Source organism: Drosophila bipectinata, chromosome 3R, assembly GCF_030179905.1.
Source record: "Drosophila bipectinata strain 14024-0381.07 chromosome 3R, DbipHiC1v2, whole genome shotgun sequence".
In the NCBI taxonomy this organism is placed as follows: Eukaryota; Metazoa; Arthropoda; class Insecta; order Diptera; family Drosophilidae; genus Drosophila; species Drosophila bipectinata.
The window spans coordinates 27,801,130-27,826,123 of NC_091739.1; the positions used below are offsets into that span (position 1 = coordinate 27,801,130).

Consider the following 24,994-nt stretch of genomic DNA (forward strand, 5'->3'; position numbering starts at 1 on the left):
GGGGCGGGGGTGTGGACAGCCCCCGGGCCAGCCAAGCCACGTACTTGCACTTTTGCCACTTTTCTACTTACTTGCCAGGCGCTCAGTGTATGTGTGTGTGGCACTTCAACTCTAATATAAAGTTTGCACTCGAAATGTGCTGCCAGCACTTTTTGGTATTACGCAAAGTTTTCACAACCTCCCGCGGGGCAGCTGCGTGAGAAACGTGTGCGCGAGGTGCGGGACGGCGAATGGAGAATGCAACCAGGATACGGGACTCCAGGACACTGGGGCACACTGGATCCCTGCTAGCTGATTTTTACGGAGCAAGGCGAACGATGGAAAAAATTAAATTGCTTGCAATTTGCACAGTTCAATGCGCTTTAGCTAAGAGAATTCGCGCACAGATTTTCATAACTTAGAGATGTGCAGTCAATGTCTTTGAGCGGAGCCACGGAAAGTTCTGTCATGTCATATGTCTGTGGGAGAGAGGTGTTCATTGTACAGGTGCAGTAGCTGAGGTACAGGTGTGCAGAGTTGTAAACTAACGCAATGACAAACGCAATCACAATAAGAAATTTCACAGTTAGTTAAGTTTGCCTTGTTGTGGGTTTTTGTTTCGTTTTGCACAACACATATATTCCATTTCGTCCTGGCAGCTGCAAAGGATTCCCGCCCGGCAATTTATAAAGAACACCTCATCATTTTGGGATGTGTGTGTGTGCTGTCTTTGTTCTCCTCCTTCACAAATATGCATAAATATTGTAAACCCAACCATTCTTGCGATTCTCTCTACAATTACAAAACATTTTCCCCTTCTTTTCGTTTGCAAAATGCTAAGAAATTATCATTAAGACAGACGATCCTGGGACGGGTCGGAAAACGTCCTGAAAGCCCCTGGTAAGGCAGCAAAGAAAGGCAATAAATTGCTACTGATGCGAAAGTTAATAAAAAAAGTTCAATAAAATCGAAAAGGGTGCTGATTTCGATGCCATGGCTACGGGGAATTGGGTGTCTGGGATAGGGACCCTCATCATAGTTCATTAAATGCGTAAAGGAATAAAAATTTTCTCCAAAAATATTCCATAAAATCCTGCCTACCAGCCCTACGCCCATCCTACGCCTTCGCCCGCCTAAAAGTGGGCGTGGCGGATGGAAAAGAAATCGTTGGGGAGCGAGACACACACATAAAGGCATTTATTTTGTCTGTTGGCTGGTTTCTCGGTCGGTTGTATTGCATTAAAGCCGAAAGCGGCTCGGCGAGCATAAAAAAATTTTGTTTTATGCGTCAATAATGATGAAGTTATTACGACTCTATTAGAAGGCAGGCCAACTCCCAGCCAGCCCACATCCTTGCCCATAAAATCGGCCAAGGGGTGCGAGGTTGGGGGCGTTAAAAAAGTTTACAAAAAAATATAAGAGAGCAGGGGCGAGACACACTCACCTATAGATACCAGTAGGTATATATATTCCGTACATTCTTGTATATTAACCGCAACCTCGACCCGGCTCTCCTCTGGCTCGCCCCAGTCCGACCCACTTAAGCGACGCCGAAACTTTTTTATTAAACCGTGCAGTCCGGCTAATAGATGAGATGAGAGCCGGAACTAGGGGACGGCGGATGCCCGGAGCGAGCAGGGTCACTTTCCAAAATGGCCGCCCGGTTGCGCTTAATAAAATTTATGATTTCGACGCACGGCTTTGACAGTTCAAATTAAAATGGGTGCGGCCCCCGGGAAGTGGAGATTTCTTCTCAGCCAGGTGGCTGAGGCGGCACATGGAAAAGGTTTTCCACCGCTTCTGCCAACAAAAAAATAAAATAAAAAATAAGAATGAAAAAAACTTGATGGCTAAGAAAGTGGAAAGCCAAAAGTTAAATACAAAGTTGGGGCGCACAAATTGATAATGTTGGCCAACAACTCATCTGACCAGCCGGAGTTATAATGCAAAAACTGACATGGCAGCAGGGCAATATGAAAGATTATGGCATGCAGCGCAACCAGGGCGGAACGAACTACAGCGGAGTTGAGGGCCCAGGCGCCGGAAACGGGCAAGGCAAGTGTACTTGGACTTGAGGCGGATATGCCGCTGCCATCAAATCATTTTGCAAGCGGAAAATGGCGCTTGACAACGTTCTCAAGCCCCCGACGTCGAGTCATTGTTGTTTGCCATCTTCGCATTTGTGGCGCTCTATAAAAAATTGCAAACATTTCCAGGCGAAATGCTAAAAGGAATTGTGGTGACTTGCTAGTGCTCTACCATAAATAAAGGAAATGGGATTACAAGTTGCCTTATTGAAAACTTTAATTATAAGCCCCCCAAGATGGTTTATACTGTAAGGTCTGTGTCAATATTTTAGTAAATTTTAGGACATAATCATCAGAAACACGATTGCCCAGGGGATGTCCAGGCTGAAATCGCCGTCCGCTGACCATCGGGCCACGTTTCGTTGCGCTTAGTTATTTTATAAAAATTTCTGGTCTTCATTCTTTTTTTAGCTTGTTCGTCTTCTCGCTGGCCTGGCTCTTTCATTCAGCACGTTCCTCTGTTTGACTTTCATAAACTTTTAACGACTTTTGCCTTTGCCGCCAAGGCTTACATGTGGCAGGAGCGGAAAGTAAAGGCGGCGATGGCAGCGGCGTTGGCTGAAGGAGAAGAAATTGTTGAGAAACTTTCCACTTATACCTATTTGTTTGTAAGTAATTCTGCCACTCCCACCTCCGGAGTTGTCAGGGACAACAGAGCGCCCCGAGCCGGACACGCTTCATTTCCCGCTTTGCTGACGCTCGATTGATCGTCCTGGTCGTCTCGAACTGGAAATGTTACAGTTCTCCGTGGCCAAGGCTAAATGCCGGGCTAAACTGGAGCTATGAGCCAAGCTGAAATGAATCGAACCGCACAAAAAATGCAACTCAGGCACACCGACATTTCTGCAAAGTATCCAAATTAAATCCGGCACAAACACCGGCTCATTCAATGGCAACACATGTGGATGCTAGATCCTGCCAGACGGAGGAGAGGCCTCTGCGGTTGCACATTCATCATCTATTTATTTGGGCACTCCCCCACAGAGCAGCAGTGAAGGCAGCCATTTCGGATCCACATATTGGTTTATATCGGTCTTGTTTCTGTGGCCTTCTCATACTTCTCCGCAACACTTGCCAAAAACATTTATCAAAAAATGGAATATATCTGTGGCAGAAACAGTTGTTGTTGAGGATTCATTTTAAATATAAATTAAAAGCTCGACTTTAGGAGCTTGAAATGCAATAGTTCATAAATATTTATACTTTTATTTGATCCCTTGAAGGAAATGGATATTGTTGAGCAAGGAAATTCTCATTTAAATTTAAAAGGATTAAGGTAAAGAATTTGTAGTTTTAGCAGAAGAGTAAAAACAACATTTGGGATTAAACCTTTTTTAAAAACTCATGCTCGTGCTAAACCACACATTTTACTGAAAATATTTGAGTTATTCTTATATACATTTTATCAATTTTAAAAATTTAAATATTATTATTTTTCAAGTGCTTCCAGCAATGCAGTTGTGGTCGAGAAATCGATCTGCGTTAACCCAGTAACCCCAATCCGAGGACGCCGAACCGAATTCGGATCTGGCGAATCCTGAATGAGGTCCTGCCTTCTGGTCCTCGCAATTAGTCAGAGCCGGCGGGACATTTCTGCCGCTTCGACGGGCTGGGGCCTTTGGCCAGCGGCCACAAATTAAATCATATAAATGCACAATTATTTAATGTCAGGGCGGAAGAATCGGGCATGCAACAATAAATTAACATGCTTGTCTGCCTGAGCTGCGGCCAAGTAACAGTTTCATTGAAAATACGCGCAGAATAAATGTAAATTAAAATACATAATTTATGTGTTTTTTGCAATTATTTACAAACCGACACATTAAAACGCCAAGAGATAATGCAGACCAAGCAGAAGGGCCGTGCCGCTGGGGAAGGTCAGTGGGTGGGATTGGTGTGCTTTGGGTTTTGGGTTTCGGGGCCTGGGATCTGTAGGGTGGTGCTGTTGCTGGGGTGTGGCAACAGTCAATTGCTCATTTGGTTTTGGCAGCACGCAGCTGCTGCCCGCAACAATGAAGTCCCTGCAGACCAATGAATGCGTAATGGCTGCCGGGCGAGTGTGGGAATATAAATGCGTGCGTGTGTGCGTTTTAGCCAGCGCTAATTGTGCGATTGTGTTTGTATGGTGTGTGTGTGCGAGTGTGCTAGTGTTTGTGCTTGTTACTCCTTATCGAGCCAGTGTCAGGTCTCAACTGAAAGTCGCTTATCGTGTGCACAGTTGACCCCTTGGCGCTCTTCCAGCACTGATAATTATATAAATTAAATGGCAGGACCCGGACCCGGCTCGAATTACACGCCCAAATGCACGTGGAGTAGTACTTTGTCACACCTGCTAGGTGGGCAGGCAGCCTGGCCAGGTGAGTCGGGTAACTCAATCGAAATGTCAAAGTCACATGAGCTGAGCTGCAGAAATCGTGAAAATGCATAAATATAATTTCCTTTATGCGTCAGTTGAAACAATAGCTCTGGCAATCAGTGACAAATACTTGCGGTGCTAGCTCGGTCTTATGGCGATTGAGCGATTTGTGTGGTTCGCAGCTAGGTGGTGCTGGGCTGGGTGGTGCGATGGAGCTGGGATGGCTGCGATAGCCAAGTAACTGTAACTCGAGCTTAGCAGCTCATGAATATCGTGCTCATGCAAACGGGTAACGAGCTGTCAGAGATTAAGTTGCAAGCGTTATTTTTTATTATATTTAGCGAGGGCTCCGCAGAGCAAGAAAGGGGCGGTGAAACTGGGTGCAGATAAGGGGCAAAAACAACCAAACAACCCAACAACCGACCGACCGACCGACCGACCAACCAAGCAAGCAACAGCCAAGGCAACAGGAAAAGCAAGAAAAAGTAACATTTTGCATATGGTTATGGGGTTGGGCTTGGGGTTGGTAGCGCCAACGAGCCAAGGCAAAAATCGTTTTGACCAGCTCACTGGCAAACAAACAAACCAGCTTGCAAATAAAACCAAAAAAAAAAGTATAAACAGAAACAGAAACAGGCAAAAAACGGACCCTCGGAACAGGCGAAAGGCAGATGAGAAAGCGCAGCAAGCCGAAACGAACACTTGGCGGGACTCTGATCAGCAGCAGGAGGTGGGCCAGTGGGTGGCAAAGTGGCAGTGGGTGGGCTGCAGGTCAGCCAGCCACCCAACCCCCCCTGAGGACACAGTTGCAAGCGAATTTATGCGCTTTGTTAAACAGCAACAGCAGCAGCAGCGGCGGCGGCAAAAGAAAAAATATTGCAAAAATAGAAACAAGCAATCCGCGTTGCCTTCGATGCCGCTGGAAATGAAATGGGATTGGGCGGTTCGGGGAAGGACGTGACAGCGGGGAGATAGAGAGGTATAGGGTCTGCATAAATAACACAGCAGCCATCCCTGCCTCCCGTTGCATACCTCTCCGGGTCTACTGCTCCTCCGGTGTGTGCTATACAAATGAAAATCGTGTTTGCGCCGGGTGTAAAGTGGCATGTGTAGTGGTGGACGACGATCCTGGGCAGCATGCAACATTTTCGCTTTGCTGTTGCTCCTTGTGATTTACAACAAAACAAATATGCTGGCAGCAGCAGCAGCAGTAGCAGATGGCGGAGCTCGGTGTGGGGACGGACATGCAGCGGCCCAAGGACCAAAAGGAGTCACGGCTCACCCTCACCTTGGCACTCGGCTCTGACTGACTGATTTACAAGGCTGCAAGTTGAGATTGCATGGCGCTGGGTAAATAAAATAAACGCCACTGTAAAATGTGGGGTGAGACGGGACAAAAGGGGGGATAGCCAACGGGGTCAGTCAGGCGATTGCAGTTTCACATTTCGAGTCTCGAGCTGCGTCGAAATGCAATTCCCGTTTTCGCATTTCACGAAATAATTAAAAGTTAAGGAAACGACTCGCCTTTGGCCATCAGATGCAGGTCCAAAAAGACACCGTTCTGCTTGCAACTTAAGCAACGGCAAGTGCAACATCAGCTGCATTAAACTTAGTTGCCGCGGGCCAGTTAATTGCAAAGTTTGCCAGCAGTGGCAGGTGTCAAGGCTGCTGCTGAAAAATTCAACAGGAAGTTGCCCCGTGCTCGCTCATCGTGTTGCATGTTTTCGATAACTCGGTTTGTGTTCCGTTTTTTATTTACCTGAGGCTGAGGCGGGCCAGTGGGCTTGGTTGGCGGAGATTGCAGCGTATTTATCAACGGAAATCATAAATAAAAGTCCGCAGCATATTTCATGGGGAGGATTCAGAAAAAAAACACACATACTGACACACAATCGGGTAGGACGGAGAACAAACAACCCGCACATGTGACATATTTTTTTATCTCTTTTAATTTACAATCACGCTCATTGCGAATTTTAATTGTTGCATAAACGAAGCAGACAGTGGCAGCACAACAGGATAAGGACGGACCCAGCCCCTGAGCCGCTTGCCACTTACGGTGGCAGTTGTCGTAACCAGCCGTTGCCATTGCTGCCTGCTGTCCGTTTTCTTTGATTATCAACTGCAATCAGGCCAAGACTGGATGGATGGGTTCCAGGAGCATTAAGCCCGGGATACAGGTCCCGAATAAAATGCGCGAAATGTTGCGGAATTGCTTTCAAAATTTCGTCCACATTCTTCAGGGTGACCTTTAAAAAAATTCTTAATAAACTTAAGAAATAATAAGATTCGTGTTTCCCAAGGTGGAATAACCTGAGGCTTACTTCGTGGGCGGCCAAAAAATCATATTTTAGGTAAGTTTTTATTTCACCTTAAAGACATTTTTTATAAGATATCGGATATGAAAAAACTAACATTTCATGAATATTCATGGAAATGAATTAAAATATTTTATCTAAATATGTATAGCAATAATTATTGCTGATAATAATTATTATTAATAATTATAATTGATGAATATAAATAAAAATTATACTACTTGGAGATATAAGACCGGGACGGCATAAGATTCTTCGATACGACAAGGATTAGCCAAGTTATGGCTTTCCCTGAAAAATATCGAGGCGGAAAACCTGTCGACCAAGTTAAGACAATAGGTGTCCAAAACATCATATTTTGAGTCAGTTTTTATTAAATATTTTAGGCAATACGTATCGGATATCAAAAAGGAGTACCATTTACATTTCAGGGAACTTAGTATCGTCGATCTGCATCAAAATATGGTTCAAATCGCAAAACAAAATTTTGACCCAATTTTTGGCCAAAATCATGATGTTACCCTTAGAAAAATTGAAAAAATCGTGTCAGATTTTAGATGGCCAGATTTTGATTAAAAATGATGCTTCTCGAAGATGTAAGAACGGGACGGCATAACATTCTTTGATCCGACAAGGATTGACCAAGTTATGGCCATTTCCCTGAAAAATATCGAGGCGGAAAGCCTGTCGACCAAGTTAAGACAATAGGTGTCCAAAACATCATATTTTGAGTCAGTTTTTATTAAATATTTTAGGCAATACGTATCGGATATCAAAAAGGAGTACCATTTAGATTTCAGGGAACTTAGTATCGTCGATCTGCATCAAAATATGGTTCAAATCGCAAAATAAAATTTTGACTCAATTTTTGGCCAAAATCACCTTGGAAACCCCTTGGAAAAATTGAAAAAATCGGTTCAGATTTTAGTTGGCCAGGTTTTTATTAAAAATGATGCTACTCGATGATATAAGACCGGGAAGGTATAACATTCTTTGATCCGACAAGGATTGACCAAGTTATGGCCATTTCCCTGAAAAATATCGAGGCGGAAAGCCTGTCGACAAAGTTAAGACAATAGGTGTCCAAAACATCATATTTTGAGTCAGTTTTTATTAAATATTTTAGGCAATACATATCGGATATCAAAAAGGAGTACCATTTACATTTCAGGGAACTTAGTATCGTCGATCTGCATCAAAATATGGTTCAAATCGCAAAACAAAATTTTGACTTAATTTTTGGCCAAAATCATGATGTTACCCCTTGGAAAAATTGAAAAAATTGGGTCAGATTTTAGTTGGCCAGGTTTTGATTAAAAATGATGCTACTCGATGATATAAGACCGGGAAGGTATAACATTCTTCGATACGACAAGGATTGACCAAGTTATGGCCATTTCCCTGAAAAATATCGAGGCGGAAAGCCTGTCGACAAAGTTAAGACAATAGGTGTCCAAAACATCATATTTTGAGTCAGTTTTTATTAAATATTTTAGGCAATACGTATCGGATATCAAAAAGGAGTACCATTTACATTTCAGGGAACTTAGTATCGTCGATCTGCATCAAAATATGGTTCAAATCGCAAAACAAAATTTTGACCCAATTTTTGGCCAAAATCATGATGTTACCCCTTGGAAAAATTGAAAAAATTGGGTCAGATTTTAGATGGCCAGATTTTGATTAAAAATGATGCTACTCGAAGATGTAAGAACGGGAAGGCATAAAATTCGTCGTTCGGATAAGTAATATCCGAATTATGGCTATTTAGCTGCAATACGAGGCGTATACGTAATATAAAATTGGTTTAATTGTGAGATCGAGTATACGCCCCATTTGCCAGCTTACAGTGTTTGGGAGAGAGCGGAGGCACTTAGATACTTGCATTCAGTCCCATGGGAACCACCTTTTCTGTATCGCTTCCCTACATATAAGAATCAATCTCGTTGCATTACATATTTCCTGTATTCAAGATCAAGTCACATTCAAGCTTCTTTTGGAAAAAGATGAAGGATTATTGGCTCCGCGGCAAGGACCAGAAATTAAGTTGAACGGGAAATGCAGCTCTGACATCGGCAGAAGCATCGCGGCAGCCATTTCTCATAACCGGAAATCGTGAGAGGAGGCAGCTATGGAGCTTTTTCCGCCCGAGGAGGAGGCGAGCGGGAGGTAGTAGCGGGGGCGGCTAGCTCCTTGGCATGAAATTTATGTTTTCCTGGCATAAGTGGCACGGCGTGGCGAAACGGAGCCATTTCGGATGGGAGGGCGTGCCTGGGGGGCGTTGCCAGAATTTGTGGATGTGGTCAACGTGCTTGACAAATTGGTTATTGTTATGGTTTTTGCGGATATAACCATTGGTTATGGTCTGGCCGAGGCGCAGGGACACAGGGACACTCGTAGGTTTTCAGTCCATAATGTCGGGGCGCTAAATATGTCTGCTCATTATTTTTCGGCTACGTGCGGGCGGCCACTTCACAAAAAAAGGAAATGTCGCGCAAATGCGGCCTCGTTAATTGTTTTGATTAATGAACAGGCGCCCGACCTCACGTCCCATCGGGGGTTCTCGGATATGGGTATAGGGTGTAGGATTACGGGTTGCGCGCTACGGGTTTATTTGAGCCCGGCGAAGGCCCCGTACTCGAGCCGGCTCTCACTTTGCAGTTGCATGTGCCGGCGGCACACTCGACCCCTTTGGCGACCTCTTTCGACCCGACTCAAAGTTGGTCCTCTGTTTATTCGATTTTGTCGTGTGCTGAATTTCCTTAATTTGCACTTTTCACTGCACACCACAAGCCACTCCCCTTTGGCCGCATGGCCCAAACCACTCCTCAGTGCCCGCCCACCTGTCCGGCTTTTTCATTATTTACTTTTCTGATTTTTCAATTAATTTAATGCGGCAGTTTGGCGCTTGTTGCATACGCTCAGGTTGCGTGCCTTTGGCCGGGGCACGCACACACTGCGCCTGTAATTAGAAAATTGTGGCACTTTGTTAGGCTCTGCTCTGAATTCTATTGAAGGGCCAAGTGTGCAATTTACGGGGCCTGGTTAAATGAAGCGATTTGCCACGAAATCCCTGCACTCCAAATGAATTTATGGCTCCAAGATCTGGTACAACTTAATTGTGAGAAATGTTTTTAACTCGAGTTTAATTATACCTATGCTTTAATCATAATAATTAACCTGATTATTCAAAAGCTGAAGTCATACGAATAAGAATAATATTTTAAGTTAATTAGCTTATTGTTAATCTGGTTAATAGAAATAATTAATCAAAAAAGTATTAAATTCCAAATTAAAGAACAAAAGCTATTCCGAGCAGGCTGGTGCTATTCTGGGAATATCCAAGAAAGTTAAAGTGAACAATAGAAATAAGTATTAAAACGTAAGCCCAGCACTGGAATCTGCTAAGCCGAGAGCCGACAACAAGAGCGAAAGAGGAAGCAATAGAGAGGGAGAGAGAGACAGGCACAGAGAAGTTAATGCCACTTCAGCTGGCAGCTGCCTGACAACGTCCAGATACTACGATGGCGACGGCGATGGCGACGACGTTGCATGCATGTGCCATGTGCCCCGTGCGCCGGACTTGGAGGCTCTGTGGCAACAAGCGCTTGACAGTCGGACAGTTGGATAGCTGGACGGGCGGACAGCCCGGTATTTGGACAACGGACCCGGCGTCGCACTGCCACCGAACTGACCTGGCTGGCTACCCGGTTCTCCCGGTGTCCCCCGGTCTTCCGATCATGCCTCCAAGTTAAGTAAGTGCTCCCTGCACTGGATGTGCACTAATTGCGGCCGCTGGGCTGGCCAGCATGTTAAAATGAAATGGATTTCCATCAACAATTGGCCGTCGAGCTGAGCTGAGCTCGGCTGAGCAAACAATGGACCTCCGCCAAAGGGATCTTCGCTGCAAATGGGTTAGGCATTTTAACTTATGATGGATTATGGCTTCAGCCGTGTGTGCAAAGTTTTCCTGCCTCTTGTTGCTCTGCTGCTGTTGTTTTCGTTGTTGGCCCTGTTATGGCGACGCTGAAAGCCGGCCACAATGTCCCGCATAATAATGCGATTGCCGGCAAGTGAACCATGACGGATGGGGGAGAGTGCAACGCGGCCGGGGAGGCGAAGCGGGTCAGATGCAGTTGGCCAAACACGCCAGAAACCAACCAAGCCAACTCTGTTCCATACTCTCCTTACTTTCCGTACTTTCTGCTGCCGGAAGGCGAACACATGCTGCCACATGCGGGGGAGGACACCCACCCATTGCCCCATCCACCGGGTGGTGGCAACAAGTGAGTGCCCGGAGTGGCGCAAGGACAAACCAAAGTCAAATGCTGGCCACAAAAATTGAAAAACGGTGTGGGATATGTTGACATGAGAGACATGAGAGAAACCAAACTGAAAGAAAATTATGTAGATTACGTTATTGTACAAGGGAAATCCTTGTAGGACAACACCATAGCTCCCACTCATCCGCACACACACGGCCACACTCGGGCGAAAAGGGACGTGGGAGCAACAGTGTGCAGTAGAAATCGAACAATTGGCAACTGGAAAAAGGACCTGGAGCTGCAACTGGAGGTACGCTTGCCACCCCCACTAAAAGGGTGTATGTAACAGTCCAAAACGACAACTTGGTTGACGCTTACTCCACGGGAATTGCCCGAGGTCCTGAAAGAAGGATATAAAATCATATTTGTTGGTAAGACTTGAGATTACCCAGTAAAAAATAAATAAGTTCTTAATCTTTAGAATTAAGAATTAGATGGATTTAGATAGATTTTAAAAATTTAATCAAGCTACTCAGCAAATGCATAAAAAGAAAGTTCAGGACTAAACAAAATAGATGGTCTCATAGCAGAAAGGAATGAAAAAATCTTGAATTGTCTTATTTAATCCTTTTTCTCTAAAAGAAGAAATCCCCCGTTGATGAGACTTTTGAATACATTTTCTAAACATTTATTTGGAAAAACGTCTTTATGAGCGAAAACAATATACCCCGTTCGTTCCACGAACTGCGAGCTTAAAAATAGGGAGAAACAGGAAAGAAAACTGTAAGCGGGGGGTAAACATATAAAATCGGACAGGGATTCGAGATGGACGATAGGCGAAGCGGATCCTGTTGGGATTGCGACGAGGGCAAGGACTCGGAGTGGTTGCCTCAATTGTGGACATGCCACAGAGCTCACAAGGATGCTTACATGTAAAATCACTGAAAAATTCCGCAGCCAGAGAAAACGGATGGGGAAGCCAAACGAATGAATGAACAGGGAAAACACAATTTAGCAGAAACAAACAAACAAACAAAATTCAGCGGGGCACCAAAGGCGGTGCGATGCCGGAGGCAACAGGGATACTGTGGAATTGCTAGCCGTTTTTTCATTGAGCAGACATTAAGAAAAAATAACAAAGTCAACGGCAATAGTAAAAAGCAACAGCAACAATTCTGTGCAACATAATAGTAGCAACAGCATCGGCGTCAGTGGCAAGGATACTCTGCGCCAACAAAAGAAACCAACAAATCCATGCAAATCGGATTTTCTGATTTTGCTGCTGCTATGTGGTATACCCCCAGCACCACCGCCACCAGTCCTCTTTAGCCACGCCCAGTTCTGAAATCCCTCCCATCGCTGGTTGCCTTTGGTGTCCCTGGCGCCGGCCAAACTTGCCATTTGTTGTATGTTGCTCTTGGCTCGTTTTTTACAATTCTTTTTGCTGCATTTGACTTTAGTTTCAGTTGCCCCTCAGCTGCTATTTGCTTTGGCATTCAGCTCTGGCAACAATTGCAGCCAAGGCACAGCTCGTTAGCGCTCCTGTGCCAGATCCTGCTACAGCCCTGCCCCTGGCCCTAGCCTGACTGCCACAGGACTACCACCACCTACTCCGATTGCCGGCCAGTCATTCTCTGGGGTCGCATTAGCTTCACATCAATACGTGTGGGAGGGTGCCCATGTTGTTAGGCGTATTTATAAATGATATTACGTATACGTTGCGATGTCCCAATTTAAAGAGCAAACAAAGACACAATGCCCTGGCTTGTTGGCTTGATTCATGACAGATTTCCCAGCCCGTTTCAACAGAAAAATTTTTATGAATAACCGGCACGGCCAGTTGGCCAGCAACAATGGGGTACCCAATCGATGTTTTTCGTCTCGTTAGGATAGGATTGCCATTCAGTTAATTAAGAAGGATTGAAAGAAATGGAATCGAAAAACAAAAATTAACTTTTGCCTAATAGGAAAAATAGAATTCGGCCTTGTAGGAGTTAAGTTTATTAATTACATTTGGAATCATCATGGAATTCGGTATTCCTGTCAGTTTGATGTGCTGGTTGAAGCCTGGTTGCTATGCAAAATGATTCCATTCAAGCATTTTAGAAATCCTTGACGGACTGACATGGCGCCGCCGGGCCAATGTACAGAGATTGATCTGGAATCGATTCGAAAATGGTGTAGATTTCAGACTGGAGGACAGCACCATGTTATAGTAGAGATGAATAGGTGACAGGACGAGCATTCTGTCGAGATTAGAGGTGAGTGTTGCAACACTGACACATCCTGAAGCCTGGGCAGGGACAGCCTTTCTTATCCTTGCATTATGAATTAAAATCGCTGCCAAGCTGCGGCATATAAATGGCCATGTCAACGGCTCTGTGGCAGCCTATTAAGTGCTTTCTGCCTTCATTGTTTCCAGCCAGCCGTTTTGAGTGGCACTTGTTACACGCAGCCAGGCTTCCAGGCTGCCAGGCAGGATGGTGGGTGGATGGGTTTTGCTTGCAAAATGGATTTAGCAGCTTGGCACTTTTCTTTATTTATTTTTTTTCTGTCGCTTCAGCAAGATTGCCGCCCAGCCTTTGTTTTTATATTCCGGCTCCTTGTTTTCCCTTTTGTTCGACGCTGTTTTGTTTGGGGATGCGGCTCGGCTTGGCTTGGCTTTGCTAAAAGCATGCAAATGCCTATCGCTAAACGCATTACAGGCGTCTTAGGCAAGCGAATTAAGCTTTTAAAATTTAAGTTAATTTCCCCCGCCATTCCAATGCTATTCTCGAGTAGCTGGCATCCGGCGGATGTGGAGGCGGAGGCGGCGGTGAAGGTGGCACTTCAGGAACAAATGTCGAGCCCGTGCCCGTCATCATTGCGGGCGGGCTTAATTACAGCCCGTAGAGCCCCGGCAGTTGGCTTTGTCTTGGCCGGAGACTAAGGCGCATACGTGACCCACTTCCGGTCGCACAAAGGGGAAAATGCGAATAGCTGGCGAATGGCTGGTGCTGCTGCTGGTGCAACGCGAAAATTCAAAGGCGAAAATGCAAAGCGTCGGGCTCGGCAGGTGTGAAGGCTGCTTGAGTGAGAGTTGTCATGACATTTGTATATTCTCCCCAGCTTTCTAATGCTTTCATTATGCACCTCGCACCTGCAACTCGGTGTTGGTTTGGTGTTGATGTCGACCGGCTCCTGCAAAGTTGGCCTTATTTCGTCTCCTTTTAAATCTTGGCTTATTTTTAGCATAATAAATATCGCATGCAAATATTTATGCAGCGGTGTGAGTGTATGTTTGTGCCGTGTGTGTCTTTGTTGGTAGGATGTGTCGTCTGTGGTATTTCAAACATACTCGCACACTCGCAGCGAATAGTACGATAAATTCAGGCAACGTCGAGTGGCGTTCGTGTTGTTGCCATAATGCATTAGAAGCAGTAAAGGACTTTATGTAAACATGTCACACACATGCAGAGGCCTACGAGTGCATGCGTGTGTGTGGGCCCAGGCAGCAGGACAACAAGTAGCTCATAACGTGAAAACAGCAGCCAAACGACAACAGGAAGTGGAACAGGCTCGACTACGGCAACGAGAATGGCATTGAGAACAGGTCCCAGAACCACAACCAGAACCAGAAGAAGTATGTTACAGGTAAACAGTACAAAATGGGAGTTACGAAGTAAATTAATAATTATTAATATCGAATACCTAATAGGTATTACCTATATTTAATAAATACTGATACTCAATTATGTAAAGAATAAGATACTGCCTTTTATATACTCTCTTTATGAAATTTTTAATTAAAAATGTTAATTATTATAATTTCCAGTGTAACAGAAGCAGGACCTGTACCAACGACAGTTCCAGCAAGCAGCACAGCAGACTTTTGTTCGAGCCAAAAACAATGACCGGAAATGAGGTGCACACACGCACATGTGCTCATACCTACATGTGTTGGTAGTGTTGGTATGTACGTGTGCAAGGATTCCGTAGCCTTGTTTTGGTTCTGTTTACCCCAGCACTCCTTCCCCTTACTCTTCGCTCCTCTACCACTTTCCCCTAGCCCCGAATTCACTTTCGTTTCTGTGGAAAACGAGGGGAAGCCATTTTGGGTCGCCAGTTCTTTGCGGTAATTTCATGCCATTTGCACCTTGCAATTTGCCTCCGCTTCCCTCCTCCAGTGCTTTGTTCCCGCTCCTCTCTCGAATTTGTTTCGTTTTGGGCAAATTATATATATTTATTTTTTCAAGATTATTTAACAAGCAAATTATACTTGAGGCGAATAGAGACACTAGAGCGGTAATATTATGCCACACACATAGCTGGGAGGATTGCTAAAGCCATCGGCACGTTCCCTAATACTTACCTGGAATTTCATTAGCTGTCAGGAGTTTTCAATTTGTTGGAAATAGATTTTCCCAACTATACATGTATTGTACACACAAAAGTAAGTTTTTCTGCATAACAAACACATAACACACAGCCTGGCAGATCGCCCCTAGATGTCTGATGGCCACACAATGCAGCAGGGACGCACATGTGACTGGGATCATATTTAAAATGCCGTTATGTCTGTCTGTCAAATTTTCCATTTAAAGTTTTTCCTCGAAATGCCAGGCAGTGAGGCACGGCAGCTGGCTTATGTAACCATTGCTACTCCAATCTGGCAGCCGAGAGCCGAGCACCAGGATTGGGGGGGTCAGGAAGCCTGAAAACTTTTCCATTTTCATTTCCATTCCGTCATGTGGGCTGACGAGAATGGGTGGGTCGTCATCTCTGCCGGCTCACTTAAATGTCTACACAGCCATCACCGGGGAACAAACATACAAAAGGTGAGCCGGTGGAGTAAATAAAATAAACCAAGTTTGCATTTACGCAACTTCAACTCCTGCAACAGCAGTGCACTCGACTTGAATGCACACCGTACTCTGAATCATCAGCATCTGCATCTGCATCGCCATCTGAAGATGGAAACAGAGATGGAGATGGCGATGCATCTGTAGCTCTATCTGTGACTGTGTTTATCCTGTCAATGTCTCCAAATGTTGCCCCACACAGGGCGATAGGGAGACTAAGAGTCCTTGATGAGCATCATCCGTGTCTCGTTCAGTGTCCTCGGTCCTGGGGCAATCTAACATCAGAAGTGGAAAAATACGGCCCAGAGGGCATGCATAAATTATGAGAGAACAGAGAAAAGGTTGAAGTCTTGGGTTTACATTTATATGGTAATATAGACTTTATTTATAGTTTTTGAAAAATTTTACAAAATAATCAAATATACATACACATACGTTTCTAGTCACATATACATCCAATACCGAAAATGTTCTGTTGTAGGTTAGTATTAGTATATTACTTTAAAGTAGAATTGTACACACACCCTCTGCCGTGTGTCCCTCGATTTTCGCAATACTAGCACTAAAATCGAACAAATAAAATAACTGTAAAGTATAAACTATAACTAAGCTGTAAATTACACATACAAGTAACGGCTCATTCGCTATGTATTCAGGTGTACATACATGTATATATTTAGAGTACCGATATCCTTTAGATTTAGCTAACTTATCGATGGGCTCCAGTCGCTGGACCAAAGCAACTTTGCTGGGACGAAGGGGGGAAGGGGAGTCGGTAATATTCTCATCAGTGGTGTTTATCATATCGTTCGTTTACTGTGGCATACATCCATTTACATACACTTGAACATAAATCTTAAATTTTGCGGTATGCGGTTTAATTCTCTTAACGCTTTTGTGTGGCCAATCGATCGACAGTTTAATTTTATTAATTACACATATGTATAATTCTATGCTAATTTCCGGTCCGGTTCGGTCCTTTTCCGACCGCTTTTCCTCACATTTATTAGATCCTATAAAAGCTGAATGTTTATCTCGTATATGGCTGAGTTTATTATAGAAATCAAGTAAATATACATTTATTACGTAGGCTTCCTTTTCAATAGATCTCATTACAATATTACGTTTATCGACTATGCTCTAAAGTGCATTATCCGTTGGCTTTGGTTTCAGTTTTTTATTTTGTTTTGTTTGGTTTTGCTAAAAAAATCAGATATTACAGGGTGCCGGGTAACCAAATTCAATACAGTGCCGTTTTGCGTTCAGAAGCAACAATACGATTATCGAACTGGTAAGTACATTTATCATGAGATTCCAAAAATGTCTGTGGTGCAATATATTTACATAAAAACAACCTTGGCCACACCCTGTTCAGTGCCCGAGAGCTAGCCACTCCTCGTGTGGATTTCGGGGCATGTGTTTGGGTATCTTTGGATATTAATTAAGTTTACGATTTACTATTCTACCTTCCAGTGCTTCCAATCCAATCCCTCCTAAGCCTCCATCTGCATTTCCCATCTCATCCCTCACAATCCCCGTATTTATTTACACTTACTGCTAATCGTAATCGAATAACCATGTGGAAGTTACTATTTGCTACTCGGATCTGCTACTGCCTGTGCCTACCTCCTGGCAGGGCTTCTGTGGCAGTACATTAATTTACATACCAAATCAATACGTTTGTTGACTAATTTAATTGCATTTTTGCGGTCAATTAAGCTACTTAGCAGCTACATACATACAAATTGGCAAAAAGCTGGAAAAAATTCTGTTGTCTGTCTGCACTAAGCCATCGGGCTTGAACTCGGGCGATGCAAATTAGTTAAAGTTCACCGATTTGTTTCTGCATGTTACCCATTAATCTGAAATTTGACTAAAACGCGATAGTGTGGCGCGGTGCTGAGATGGCGTATCCGGTAATTAGCTCATATGCATTATGTATTAATTAAATTAACTATTCGCATACGACTACAAATTATCCGATCATTGTGACAAAGCGAGCCGCGTTACATGGAGCCACGGCTCACTAGTGGCAACTAACTTTCAACTTCCACCAAATACGTACTATATATATTTATATATATTTTTAGGTATATGCCATATGTAAGTGTATTTTGTTTTGTTCGCCGTCGAGTGACTATTTCTTTGGTGCAGTTTATACCTAAGAGTATGCAATAAAATCTATGTACACTGGTTCGAGTGCTGGAATGGTCTGCGAATGTGAGTGAGTAGGTTGCAGTTTTGCGATTTAGCAAAATTTTTATGGGTCCTATGTAGTTTGAACAGTTGCATGCTCTTTTACATTGATTGTTACATGTATAATGGTTCCATTTTTCTTTTGTCTTTTGGTTTTGTGATTAATTCATTAAACTCTTTGCTTGGTTGAGAAATTCGAATCGAACAATGAGAAATCGTAGCAGGAATGTTATAAATACGCTTAGTAATACATATATGTATATATATCTCTTAGGCTACCATTTACGACTAGAGTGTGTATGTAGACATCGACCTCGAATAATCGAAAACTCAAAATCGGTTCACGTAACTGCTATTGGCGGTGAAATTCGTAACTCAGGCAACTGAAGACTGCAATTAGGCCAGAAGTAAACTCAGAGTCAAGGTGGCCGAACTGAGGGCGAAGAGATTCAATTTCTGTCGATTGATGGCGCTGCTTCCGTAGAAAGTCACACTCAGATCCCGCATCTCGTTATCTGCAACACAGAGAGATAGATAGATAAAGATTCAGTTTTTATTAATCCGTTCGATATCAGCTCGCTAGAAAAAATAGCATTGGAGAGGTATTCATAATATACATAGACAGAGAAAATCCAGAGCGCATATTAAATTCATTTCAATATTCATTGGGTTATAGCCATAAAAAAAATTGGTTTCGGGCATGCAAGTCAACAGATTGAAATTTACTCAATAGCCACCATTCAAACACACAGATACTCACGAACACATGCACACCTGCACTCACACACACAAACTACTGCCATCTAAACGGACTCTCAATGGCACGCATTAAAACTTATTTTTTGTTCAATGCCCAGTTTTTAGTTTTCAGGTTTTTCAGATTTTCAGCTTTTCGTTTTCTGTTGTTGATCGAGAATCGAAACGGAAACGGAAATGGCACGCCAAATAGTTGGTAAACTGCTCCGGCAAATACACGCAGGGGATATAATGTTTCTATACAGATACGTATGTATGTATATATATGTACAATACAAATGGTTTTTCCAATTTTATTCTTATTTCTTTTATTTCAAGCCGGCTTAGCACAAATATTGAGCCGTATATACAAGGTATTATAAAATGAATATCATGCAGAAATAAACATGCAAATAGAGAGCGTGACAGAGATGTATAGAATAAGAAAGAGAAAGCATGAGATAGAGAGAGAAAGATACAGTGGGCAGACAGAGAGGGCTGACTAACCTGACAGACCGTGATTTAAATATGTTGACAGATCGACAGGTCCATCTGCAATTAGTACGTGGAGCAGAGTCGTTGAAAATTAGGATAGTTGAAAGTAGTGGAGTGCATTGGGAAATTTAAAGTGAACTCTTCAGAGTGTGGAGCCTGTTGTGCGGGTTTTTAATAAATGATAGTCCTTACTTCTGCTCGTACCCGAACCGACATTTAAATCAAATCCATGCGGGTAAATAAATCATTAACGCTTAAAGTGCAATCTGCAATCAGAGGGATTTACTTTTGCGCAGACGACTGCTGTTGCCGAAGCCGTTGCGGATGTGGATGCAGGTGGCCAATCAAGTGGGCAGGAAAAGTCAGCGGGCTGGACGAAAGCCCACCCACTGACGGCGAGGTCATTCCTCGCCGGGCGGCTCATTTCGTTAAGGCCGCCAATTAAAAAGGCAACGTGCAACATCTGTCAATAATGACAAATGAGCATTTGGTCGGACAACCGATCTGCGGAAGCCTTCAAAGGCGCCGTCGACTCAGTAAACACACGTAAATTAAGAGCATCCAGATACCAGATATAACCGTGCATATACATATCGGACAGACATCGATTTTAATGAAATGTCGAAGCTTCTTCAGCGTGATAGGGTTGTCAGAAGTTGCACTGGCGGGCGGTAAGGAAACTTATAAATATTTGATGGCCACACCTAAGGCATCAGGAGTCGGAAACCAGTCTGAGAGGCAGGCGTCGAAGTTACTCAGTGATTGCTGACACTTTTAATAGACAGCCAACATCGGATGCCGGAAAGTAGCGAAGCTGAGGAGAGCACTGAAGCAGACAGATATCAATGTAGGTTGCATGTTGCACATGGCATGTTTGGCTAGCAACCGGGACAGCTTATCTATTGAGGCATCTGGGCTGCCAACGCCTCGCAACATGACACCTTTGCAACCAAAAAAAAAAAGTGAAAATGTCAAAAGAAGATGCCTTTAATCTTGCATATAAATCTATTTCACCAAGAGTGCACTAAAATAAGAAAAAAATAGTGACAATCATTTCAATTTCTTTAAGTGCATCTATTCTCCAGGGGCTTTCATATTTCTCCATTCATTTGGCCATTTAGTCGGCGGCTGGCGGTAAAGCGACTAAGAAAAATTGCCTCGCCGGCGGGAGGCGATCAAATGCAATGCTCCATGGAGGCACGCTCGTGCACACACCGGCATTACCATATAAATTTCCCAACTGTCAACATAAAATAAAAGCAAATTGTCAATTGCGGTGCCGGGCAAACGTTGGCAATTTTGTAATGAAAACAGACGCGGCCACGGACCTGTGATGCGCCGTAAACGAGGTCCTGGAAAAATGGACGATAGAGTATATGGCGGATGGTGGATGGGGGATGGACTATAGAGAGCATGGAGGATTGGTGCCTGCAATCGTGACCATGTGGCTGTCCGGCTAATGTTCCGCCGAAGTCCCCTACGGCTGTCGCTCGTTGCGACTTTTATTGCTTGCGGTTGGCGGCACAAAACCCGTAACGTCACTTGTGATTTCTCGTTTGTGCAGCTAAATAAGCGCTTGCCCGCCATCGATGTCGCCGCAGTGGCGAGGGTCCGGCTTTCGGCACCTGTCCGGTTTGCGACTCGGATCCGGATTCGTTCTAACCAAGCTTTAGAGGACTCCTCCTCGAACTCCGCCTCCCCACGCTTTTCACGTAATAGCATTGCGGTGCGGCAACAAATACAAATGGCTGAATGCAATCGACATGGACGGACATGGATTTGTTGGATTTTGCTGTTTCCGCTGCAGCATGTTGCTGCCGCTGCTTTTTCTGGTGCTGGTGGCGGTGGTGATGGTTATCGTGGTGTTTGTAAGCACAGCAGGCAAATCCGATTTTTCGCACAGCTGACACAGTGGCCAGTGGCCGGCGGCCAGAATTGGCTCGGGATGCAGCACAGGGCGAGTATATTAGAGATTCGCGAAAAGCTGCCCAACTAGCAGGTAGCCGCGGATTTTCAAGTTTGCCCTTGCAACATTTCAACAGTGCTGCACACACATCGGGATGACCGCACAGATTTATCCTCCATTGTTTCAGTGGGGTTTTGCCCCTCACTTGGCATTCGTCCTGGTCAAGAGGTTTGGCCGCGTCCTTAAAGGTCCTGTTGCTGATTAAAGCCCGGCTGAGCAGGCAAAAGTTGGACCTGGCATATAATGCAGTTTGGTATGATTTTGTGCACAAGCACTCAGCACTTGTGGCAAGTCAGCAACAAAAAATTGAAGTATAAGCTCTAGCAACAGTGTCTCCGGGACGCCATCCCCGCCCGCCCACTCGCACTTGATGGTGTGCGGCGGGACCGGCATTGTGGGACCTGCACTTTACATAAACATAACATTCACGTGGAGCATTCGCATTACACATCTTGCAACTGAGCGGTGCTCTATTTTTGCCCGTGCTTGTTATGCTGCCACTACAAAACTTGGGCCGGCTCCCCATCGCCTTCCCTCCTGCTTATTTGTTTCTTCACATTTTTTTGCGCCCTTTATTTTGCCATCTTTTTTTCGCTGTTCCCATGCACTATGTGCCTCGGCAAAGTTTGCTACTTACATGCAACAAACAAAGCAAAAAATAAAGCGCAGTATGAACAGAGAATGGCGAAAAAGCGATGACGCTGCTGCAGTCGGCTAAAGTATTCCCAGCGGCAGCACAAAGCTTCAAACGCACATAGGAGCGGCGGGAAGACCCGGGGATCCTCTGGATCCTAGGGGCAAGGATACGATGTCCGTCGCCATCGCCTAGGATGAGGACGAGGATGAGGACGAGTAAATTGAAAGTTTTCGAGCAGACGCTCAGTGCCAGCAGCGACGACGCATTCTAAGGACATGCAGTGAGGGTCCACTTTGTCATCGTTTGAATGCCTCGTTGTTGTTGTTGTTATTATTGTTGGGGCTGCCATTGCTGCCGCTCCTCAGTTGGCAGTTTCAGCAAGTTTTACGCAACTTTCAACGAGTCTTTCATTTTCTGATATTTCTTCCAGCCCCCACCCCCCCGTCCACCACACACACACACACATACAAACACTCAAACTTGCACAAAAACTGATATCGTACATATATTCGCACACCATCGCAGACTGAACACTCGTTGTCGTACTTTATGTTGTAATTTTATTTAACTTCTTTCTTTTTTTGCTTTATGTCGAGTATTTTTTCGCGTGCACAAAATGCATTATTTTTTATGTCTCTATGTGCTGGCTGGGGCACGACCCCCTGACCTCTGACCCCTCCCCTCGGCAGAAACTAGTTCCGCGTGCCCTGCCATCGTTACAATAACTGAGTTCCATGATGTAAATAGCTGCATACCTGGCCCGAGTCTATTCCAGTGTCCTCCTGCTTTTGTAATCCACTTCACCTTCACCCCCCCGGCCATATCCTCCCCTCATCAACCGCCACGCATCGAGTCTATGACAATGACAACAAAAACAATGCCAACAAGGATAACATCAGCGGCACAATGGGACTCGAGAATAGTAGACGAAGACTCGTAAAAATTAAATGCACTTACAGGGCATTCTCAATGGGGATAATGTGGCGAAAGGACCAACAAAAAATCGAAGTTCATATGCCCTTTGGGAGTCCTTAAGCTGGGACCTACTGGCGTCGCTTCTTTACAATCTTTTAGATTACTCCACGGAGTTTGCTTTAGTTTCAAAGCAATTTATCTAATTAGAACAGTGAGCTTCTATTGATTTAATAATTATTACATATTTTAAAGTTTCTTAAAACTGTCCTTTTATTAAAGACCTAGTTCTACGATGTTTAGAAATGAGACAAAGTATCATTGTCTTTTCAAATGCCATTTGCAGCACTGACATGTCTACCTCCAGCTTTTAAACGCAACTGCAGATGCCACCTTATTTCTCTGAGTAGCCAGTCCTAGATCCCAGAGAAATGCAGGTAAATGAACTACTCCAGGCTTACTCTAGGAGCCATCTTGCCTTTCTGGGCCCGGACGGTTGTCCTCCTTTAGTGTTATTGTTATTGTGCGAACAGGACCCCAGTTATGACACTCGGTGCTCATTAGTTGCCGCTTTGCTCGATTGCACCTTGTTGTTGGTGATGTTTTTGCGGTTATTATTGCATCGCATGCTCGGCCACTAATTGCGAAAATTGTTTACGTTCGGAAAATATAATGAAGTCATTTCCATTAGTACAAAGCACAGCCATAAATTGCCGCCAACGAAGTTGTGGTTCGATGGCTCGGAAGGAAAAAGGATGCCAGGATCTAGGAAGCTTCCTTTTCAATGGCGCGTAATGAAGTACGAGACCTATAGCAGTATTAAAGAAGTCCTTTGTGTGGAGCCTGCTCCTAGAGAATACGTGTCGGGGTGCAACCTGTCAAAACAAACACGTCTCGGTGAGGTGACATCGATATCTTCCCGGCTGCTGAATTCAGGCGCCCTGCATCCTGATATGTAGTTCCTCCTTTTATTGCGTGGCGGCATTCACGTTTTGGTTTATTGAATTTTCGCCGCTTCGTTTCGTCCTGCTGGCTGGCTGGCTGCCTAGCAGCCTGGCAACTGAATGTATGAAAGCATCTCCTCACTGGTCCATGTGCGTGTTTATTGCATATTCCTTTTGGCTTTTGTTATTGTTTTTACGGCTGCTGCATATTTATGCGTCTGTTTGCCACTGCAACAGCCGCAAAAATGGCGGCAAAGGCGGCATTGAACTGTGCACCATTTTGCATTTGCATGCATTTCGCAGCGGCAGCCAAAAGATGGCAAGGCGGCGCCGGCAAATGTGCGTCATTTGCATGGAAAATCGCTTTTCTGTGCGCGCTTTCCCACCGAGTTTTCTCGCATTTTCCCGCCCAGTCAATGCCGCAGAAATTCTGTATGCAATGCAACAATAGTTTTGCATACAAATGGATTCCGAGCGCGCATTTAGATCTCAACCCACCTGCCTTTCTGCTGGGCAAGCGGGGGGCTGCTTCTTTGTTTATTTATCGCCGCACCCAAAGGTGACTTTCAAGGAACTGCACAAGATGCACACTCACATCCAATTAGAGATCTTGTCTTGGCTTCCTATTCTATTTTTCACCATAATTATGACGAGTCAGGGTAACACCTAAGCACCTAAGCTTATACTGAGACTAAAACGTTCTGGACGAAATAGTAGACCACAGTGCGTATACTTGATATACGCAGGGATTACAATGATGTATGAAAGATACAAGATTGCTACCTTTATGTAATATAATCTTATGTATTTATATTAAAGACCCTATCAAATTTCCCACTCAATCCGAATAAAAGGATTCTTAATATTCCGACCTGCGACGATTTCCACCTGTGAGTGCACAAAAGGTGCAAGATATCTGACATGCTGTGCATGTGCATTTTTTGGTGCGCGAATATGAGTGCGAAATGATTGCTGAAATTTTCACAACGAATATAAACGAGAGAACGACGTGTTCGCTTCACGCCTCAGTTGCCCGACTTTGGATCTCGTTTCAGTTATAAATTTTAATGCATTAAGTTATCACAGTTGGAGCATATTTTTCTTTTGATACTGCGATACACATTGATTCTCAGATACTTTTTCGTCCTTTTTTCATTTGCCTTTTTATGGCTTGTCTTTTTGTGTGCTTGCTGCAGCCTTATTGGGATTTTTGTGGATTATCAGCGAAAGCAGAGCTTAATACCAAATTATTATGCATGCAGC

At 44.2% G+C, this 24,994-nt stretch overlaps 1 protein-coding gene across 3 annotated transcripts in view; it reads right to left on the reverse strand.

Moving 5' to 3' along the window:
• Positions 1 to 16,248: 16,248 nt before the first annotated feature.
• LOC108118579 (protein amalgam) overlaps positions 16,249 to 24,994 on the reverse strand; it is a 123,767-nt gene continuing 115,021 nt past the window's right edge. Inside the window, exons 6-7 of one of the 3 annotated variants that reach the window (XM_070281787.1) lie at positions 19,285 to 19,329; positions 16,249 to 18,557 (exon numbers count right to left, since the gene is read on the reverse strand). In XM_070281787.1, the coding sequence (XP_070137888.1) occupies positions 18,439 to 18,557; positions 19,285 to 19,329 (164 nt within the window). In that variant the 3' untranslated portion in view covers positions 16,249 to 18,438. The remainder of the gene's footprint in view (positions 18,558 to 19,284; positions 19,330 to 24,994) is intronic. The other 2 variants (XM_017231338.3, XM_017231339.3) reach the window with 2 other exon arrangements.